General features: G+C 31.3%; 1 protein-coding gene across 1 annotated transcript in view; it reads left to right on the top strand.

The window, feature by feature from the left end:
• The window catches only part of LOC104910421 (CUB and sushi domain-containing protein 3-like), a 31,134-nt gene that overhangs the window by 13,746 nt on the left and 9,301 nt on the right, over positions 1-8,087 (top strand). Inside the window, exons 6-7 of the mRNA XM_019614374.1 lie at positions 21-167; positions 2,480-2,668. Of these exons, the coding sequence (XP_019469919.1) occupies positions 21-167; positions 2,480-2,668 (336 nt within the window). The remainder of the gene's footprint in view (positions 1-20; positions 168-2,479; positions 2,669-8,087) is intronic.

The raw sequence follows: 8,087 nt of genomic DNA, 5'->3' as shown, positions 1-8,087 counted from the left end.
TTTTCCTTCCTTATTTCAAGGACCAAATATTCATAGCCCATTGCTGATTTCTCTCAGTGGGGACTATTCCTCGTCTCTCAATATAACCAGCAATGGGCATGAGGTATTTCTCCGATGGTCAGCTGATCATGGCACCAATAAGAGAGGTTTCCGGATAAGGTACATAGGTACGTAAATAAGATTTTCATTAATTTATAATGAAATTATTCATTAATTTATAAAGAAATTCAATATAGATCAAATTTATTTACGGTACAATGATAATATAAGTTATATTTTGTTATATTCATTGCCCAGACTGAAAGAAAATACAGTTTGTTTTATATGTGAACTGAATGATGCTGATATAATGATTTAAACTCCATGCCCCAAACAAGCTATACACAATCATATGTGCTCTGTAGAGATTGAATCAAATATTTCAAAGAACTTTTAAAAGGTGAAAATAAAAAACTGAAAGAAGCAACCTCCCCCTCCTCCCATTCATCATTTTTAAGGTGTGGCAACAAGGCAGGAGTGAACAGCGATAAGCAGGAAAATCGTGAGGATTGAAGGATTGAACTCTTTGATTCAAAGTTCAACATAAGCAGCAAACAGATATAAAAAACTAACATCATACACATTAAAGTGAACATGAAGATGGTACTTTAAAAGAGTGATTTTTATACAATCACATTTATAGAACCATTATATAATACTGTTTTTATAAGGTAATATTTTTCATTCTTTAATCTAGAGTAGATTTGTTGTTACTTGCAGCAATTACACAAAATCTATGTGGGTTTTTTTTTTGTTTTGTTTTGTTTTGTTTTGTTTTTTAATCATCACAAAAGATGTGAAATGCAGCAATGAAAACAATTATTTGAGATAGCACATGTAGAACATTTTCATTGCCTATTCTGGATAAATTAGTGGCATGATACATTTTTACTTTACAAAGTGGAGAAAGCAACAGAGAACATATATGATATTCTACCTGCTGTGTTTTGGTTTTCCTCGCTTTTTGCTTCTGTTACAGGAAAATAATTAGGCAGTACAATAGTCTGTAAAACAATATCATCATCTCTCCCTTTAGGTGAGGACAGTTTTCTGAGGTGAAATGACTTTGATGTGTAGTTAGATAAAATCTACTTTTGCCTAGACACAAAATATTATACTGTACTTATTTTTATTGTACTTATTTTGGATCTAGAAAAAAGTGTCTTCTGTATGAAGAATAAAATTAAAGTATAAGGCAGGAGAAATTTAGTGCAAGGAAAAAATGTTTTCATAGCATGTGCTCTAATAGATATGCTTCATGTTCTGCTGCTTGCTATGATAAAGAATAAATGAACAGCCATATGATTCCATCCTGATTGTAGGAAACCTGGTCTGAGAAAAACATTGCCCTGTAGGAAGTCATAAGACATGAAAAGTCTTAAAGAGTAAGTGAGGCGAGGCAGCAACTTGCTATTTGCCTGAGGAGTGGAACAGATGGAGTTTCTCTCTAGTTACCAGTGTTTCGTCAAAGCATGAAGAAACTTAGAAGCATTTGGAAAACAACTTCCAGCTTACTTTTCTTTCCTACGAAATGGGCATATAACCATCTTAGCTAACAGCTCATGGCTCCTCCTTGAAGAGAAAGATCAGAGACTAAGTTAAATTCCTAAAAAAAAACAACAACTTATCTCAAACTGCCTTCCAGGCTGTAAGTTTCTTTTATTGGAGTTCTTTGGTGAAGAAGACAAAACCAAGTAATTTTATACTCACAGATTTAATGGACAAGGGATTTAAAAGAAATAAAAGCATAATGACATCATGATAATTAAGAAGTATTTAATGTCATGAAGATTTCAAACACATACATCCTCAAAGATGTTTATGTTTTCATACTTTTATGAAGACTTACGGATTCTTTATAGTACCTGATGTTCTAAATAAGTCACAAAAATAAAATAAAATAAAAAACAACGAAGCAGATTCAGTGTTTTTGCCATGTTTTTATGATGATACTCATAAATATGGTTAAAATCTATTTTAGCTTTTATTAGTTCAATTCATTGTATCACAGAACTTGAAAGTAGTAAGACCAAAAGGAAAAGATTATTTGAAAATAACTATGTATAGTATATGCCCTTGATGTTTCTCTTTTCCAAAAATTTTGTATAATACAGGAATTTATATGATTGCAATAAATTTCATCATAAACTAAAGTTATGTGGGTTATTTGGTTTAAAAAGAAGACAATAAGAAAGCTACAAGATTTATACAGGATATCTCTATACTTCCTCTCAGGCTACTAAACCCTGAAGCACTTTTGATGTCTTATTGTTTTGTGTTTACATCTAGTGAAATTGCTTAATGCTTGTGTGAACAGGATACAAAATATGACTTTTTTTGAGCTTGTTATCAAATGTTCACTAACTTCAATATGAATTTTCAAGATTTGTCACCTGGATCCTGAATGCATTTTTTATTTATTTAATATTTATGTTTAAAGCTCTCTACTGTAGCACTCCAGAGTCTCCTCCACATGGTTTCATTGTCAGTCAGACAGGTGGACAGCTCAACAGTATGGTTCGCTGGGCCTGTGATCGAGGTTTTCGGCTCATTGGGAAAAGTACTGCTGTTTGCAGGAAGTCTCCATATGGTTATTATTCATGGGATGTTCCAGTTCCAGCTTGCCAAGGTAAAATATTTCATAATAAAGTATATAACAAACTGTATTTTACTTTTTACTATAAATGAACTTTTTTTTTTCCTGACATAAAATGAGTAATGCCTAATAAACTTTCGTGAAAAAAACCACATTTAATTAAGAATATTGTAACAGACTTTGTTAAGGCAGACAGATCCTAAAAATGGTGTACATTATGAGGAGAAAAAAAACACAAGGTTGAAATATGAAATAATTCAAAAACATCACGAATGGTTAGTAGAGTTCATGCATTTATTTTTGTGTTGGTTCTACTTTAAAGAAGTAATTTTACTTTTCACTGTAATTGCCGCTTTATAATGATCAACGAGTATTTTTAGAAGACTCAAAATTTGCTACATTTCCAAGAATAGGAAATTGGTCAATAACATCATTACTTTTGAAACCATTCTAATCTTTCAAGGTTTGCATTGAAATTTGAAACAGAATTAATCAGGTTAATTGATGTTTCATGTATCAAACTCTCTATTATAGTACCCAGTAGTCCCCTCCACAGTGGTTTCATATTTAGTTACTTCTGCATTATAAAAACAAAACATGTTTTCCTTAAGAAAAATGATTATTTCACGTATATTGTAATTGTATTTTTGTTCTTTCTTTTATGAGAATACTATTGTGCTAATAACTTCCATCTTTCACTCTTCAATGAAATAATAGAATGATTTTTTTCATGAAAAAAATGCAGTTCTGGTTTGTAACTTTTGTTCAGAATTTTGTGTATCAAGGAATTTACATTATCCTCTTACATAAGCTGGTGAAAACATGCGTTATAATCATTTAGACTTCACAAATCACATGTTCACAGACCCAACAGATCATTCATTACAAAATCCTAGTACGGTGTTTTAACTAGATGCTTGCATATATTTTGTTACTGTTGACCATAAATGCTATTTGAATGCTTCAAGTTAATTTCCAAGATGTTTTTTTTTTTTTTTGAAAATAAGCCTTTGAATTGCATCTTTGCCTGCATTTGTAAAGAATGGAAGTACATACTGTGCATTTGCTGAATATAATTGTTTGGCTTTTTTTTCCTACTCAGTTGATACAAGGACTGCTTTCCCGACAGTTATTTGTGGAACTTGATGAAACTGTTAACTAGATATCTCAAATAGTGGGAAATATTTTAAAAAAATAATAATAAAAAATCAGAAAGGATTGTTAAGCTCTGGAATAGGCTCCCCAAGGAGGTGGTTGAGTCACCATCCGTGAACGTGTTTAAAAACTGTTTGGATGTGGTGCTCAAGGACATGATTTAGCAGAGGGTTATTAGAGTTAGGGTAGTAGGGTTAGGTCATAGTTGGACTCGATGATCTTTAAGGTCTTTTCCAACCAGAGTGGTTCTATGATTCTATACTTCTATGATTCTAACTCAAAATGTCTTATCAAACAGAAAGTTTGTAGGTATAATAAAAATTATTTCATAGATACTAATTAATACATATTAATTAATTAATAATTAACTATAATTATGAATTTGATAGAGGTTAATTTTAATAAATTATATGAACATCTTTCAACTCTTTCATCAAGTCCCTGTGTGCTGAAAGTTATTTTTGACCATGATATAAGCCTGCAACTCACAACTCAGGTTCAACCTGAAGGCACATTATTACTGTAAAAGCCCTCAGAACTAATCTGATTTCATGTATAACGAAAGTACATAAACTTTCCCTTGCTTTGTTGAGCTGAAGATTAAACCTATGTCCAGATGATAAAGAAAATTGATATGAACTCTTGCATCAAATGTTTAAGAACTCCAGTAAAAATCTCTGATGCTGTTCAACAGGAGATATTTACTAGACATAAGGGCTTTGCCATTCTCCCTAGTACTGAGGAATACAACTTCAGTAAAAGTAGTTATCTTAAGCATGTATTTGCAGTTGTTATAATTTTATGAGAGGATTAGCATTGCTTTATTAACCATAAAAAATGTCAGTCAACTTTGTTGTCTGTTTTTACTCTTCACAATTTATCTGCTCTTTTACCATGAAAAACTAAGTGAGAAAGTCTCATCTTACCTTCTGCTTCATGTTTTCTGTCATTTATAGAGTAACTAGCAAAGGCAGTTTAATTAGTTGTTTCATACATCTGAATTTAGGATTTCCACTGCTAACTAACCATTTAGCACAGTATAAAATCTATTAGATGATTTTTACATAGCAGTTGAAAGGCAAAAAAAAGTTATTTGCAGTTTCTTTATAAGTAATGCATCATATTTTGATCTATTTGTTTTCTGACTCCTAAATGAAGATTACCAGTGAAATCATGATAACGGTTTCCAGCATCATCCTGTAGGAGGGGAGAAATCTGAAATTATGAATTCCTTAATGATACTTCTGCAATCAGCACAGATATTTTTATTTATTTTTTAAAAATTAAATCAACTCCTTGTTTGCTGTTTTCAGAATATTTCTTGTCTGCATTTAAACTAATGCTTTATCTTTATATTTCTTATTTTTCATCTGTACAATTGCAGTTATCACTTATGAACTCTTTCCTGTCGCTGGCATTTATTAATGCCTGTAGCCTTTTCCACTACCGTGTTTTGTTGGTTATTTTTTCAAATCCAGAAGTTAATGTTCGATCATTTTTTTTACATTCTCATTCTTATACCTATATGAGTATAAATCTTGATCTTCTGAATAGAAACCATCAGTCATTCCTTAAATCGCTATAGAATTTTACCTGAATATTCCAGATGTGCACTTTAAAAATATGAAAGCTTTTTTTACATTTTATATAAAACCAAACATAAGTCAGAGAAAAGACTCAATGAAGCAGTGAGAAATAGAAAAGCCTCAAGCAAAAGTTCAACAGTCCCTTCCTGTGCCATGAAAAGGAGTAAAAGGGAACTGCCTCCAACTCTAATATTGTATAATGACAATAAAACAAATTAAAGAAAAAAGTTTTACTATTCTATCTTTTAGATATTAACCATTCTGCTTCTGTAGAGGTACATTAAAGAAATCTTAATGCTGAAGTGTGGTCCATTTCTCAAAAATGATGCTAAAATAAGTCTATATTTATTGTCAGTAAATTTATATTCATTGTGTGGAAAAAGCATATAATGTGTAAAGCATTCTACTTTTGCATTTTTAGGCATTGGTATGGGTTTGAGTTACTCACGTTAATATGCATGAGAACAATTAATATAGCTATACTTAAGTTAGACAATTTCTATACTCATTAAAAAATAATCTTTGTATTTCCAAATGCCTGACTATACTGGGACAAGTGTGAAAACTCAGCAACATTTTAAATGCCAAAAAAATAGCTTAATCCTTAAAAGTAATTTGTAATGCACTTTACAGAAAACTTTTTATAAAAATTTGTAATTCTTCACACGTTTAAAATCCAATTTGTTAAGTTCAGAAGGGTATATTACTGTATAGTTTCAGTAGTATTGCCTGTGTTTGTGTTGTTCCTGATGAGTGTTATCAACTTTAGACAGATGTCAGCAGTGATACTCTTCTTTTTATTCCACATATCCTTAAGGTATGAAAGGTAGCTACATCTGTTAATTGTTGTTATTAAATGAATCAGAGCAAATCCAGGAATCAAAGCTCCTTTATAGAGTGAATAGTCAGATCTGAGTGTGGGAAATTGTTAACACATGAACTCTTAACATTTAATAAAAGATATTTTATCCAAGACCAACAATATTTTCTGAATTTCTTATTATAGATAAGTCTTTAGAATGTGATGATCCTCAAGAACTAATAAGGTTGAGTTCTTCAGAAGGCTACATGTTTACATCTTTGTAGTTGGAACTGTATTCTGAAGGTCATGATCATGGAATGGATCTATTTCAGATGTGATTACAATTATAATGTTGATTAACAAAAACAAAGTTTTTACTGTCTAAGCTGGTAAATAATGACCAAACATTTCAGTGATGAATTTATTTTTTAGATAATTTGGATATTCTGTATTTTTCTTTTTTGTTTCTGTCAAGTTTTCAGATATGTCAATAGCTTGTGTGGATCTTTTCACATTTTTTAACTTAAAAGTGGCTTTCTGTTTCATACAAGGAAAGTTCTCCTTGTAACTTCATAAAAATATAATATATCACTAAGTGATTCATTGGTAGCTCTTTCTGTTTACATAAAAGACTGTAAAGATTCAGTATGCTAAGATAAAGCTTGTTTCTTAAAACCTTTAAGGGAAGGATACATTTTGCTTATGCCGACAGATTGATTCTACTTACGTGAATGATACAATTCAAATTTTATCAAGACACTAATGGAGATCTTTGAATACCTAAGGAGTCACTGGCCCTATCTCAATGGCAGATATAAAACATCTCTGTTAGATATTTATATATATATATAATGTTGATTGCAGGAAAATGATCTGCAATATGTGAACAAGTAGTATACTCTGATGTGTTTTTCAGTATCTGGATCATAAGCAGCAGCTGCTGATCTACAAAAACTTTTTTGGGGGTGGACATATATGTTATGCTGCACTGATGTAACTGGCAGTGAACATAGTTCTGGCAACTTCAAAGAGGCCTGAAACTTCTGCTTATTATTACATGTAGTTTTGAAGGAGAGAGCATGGACAAGCCTTCCTGATTTTCCAGGTGCAAAGTTATTGAGGAATTTGATATAATGAATACCATTTATGTCACGTTTTCATTTTAGTGACATGAGGGCTATTTCTTTCTTTGGTGGTATCAAGTGAAATAATTAAGTTCTCTCAGAAGTTTAGTAAAAAGTAGAAGATGGGCCTTATCTTTCATGAACTTGTCTCTTTTGGTCATTCTACGTTCATGATTTCATAGAATTTCATGATTCTTAGAGCCTTCACTATTTCCTAATTTCTTTTTTCTTATCTTCTTCTAAAAATATGTGTCGCTAATTTCCAGTATAAACTATGGTAGCCATAAGATATAAAGAAGGTGGTGAGCAAATTAATCATTGTTTTCCGTGGTCTTTTCATCACACTATGTCCTCTAGTTTAACTTTACATGTAATCTCTAGTTTCTTTATATGAAATTTCAAGAATACTTTTGAATTTATTTTATTGCATCTGTTCTACAAGCTTTGATAGCTTTAGAGCCTTACCTGTGTCTCAGCTGTGATCACTTACACTGGTACAGAACCATAATGTTACACTGCTTATGAAGCAGATATGTCTTTCATCAGACCAGCTCACAAACAAGGCAGTAATTGATCACTGTTTTCCTATGAAATGTACATAGTCTCAGAGGCTTGATTCGTCATAGCTACTCTTAGGCAGAATAGATAATCTCTTACTGTTCAAGATTCCACTTCAAAGTAAAGTACTTAAGAATTAAGTGCCTAAGCTCTGTTTTGGGGATCAGATTTACATTATATGTTTGCTGTTAAAATGCTAAAATGAAAAAGACTTTTTTTTTTTTTAA

This window comes from Meleagris gallopavo, chromosome 3 (genome assembly GCF_000146605.3).
Source record: "Meleagris gallopavo isolate NT-WF06-2002-E0010 breed Aviagen turkey brand Nicholas breeding stock chromosome 3, Turkey_5.1, whole genome shotgun sequence".
Lineage (NCBI taxonomy): Eukaryota > Metazoa > Chordata > Aves > Galliformes > Phasianidae > Meleagris > Meleagris gallopavo.
The sequence above is the reverse complement of the archived record's forward strand: the minus strand, read 5'-3'. Positions and strand labels throughout refer to the sequence as shown.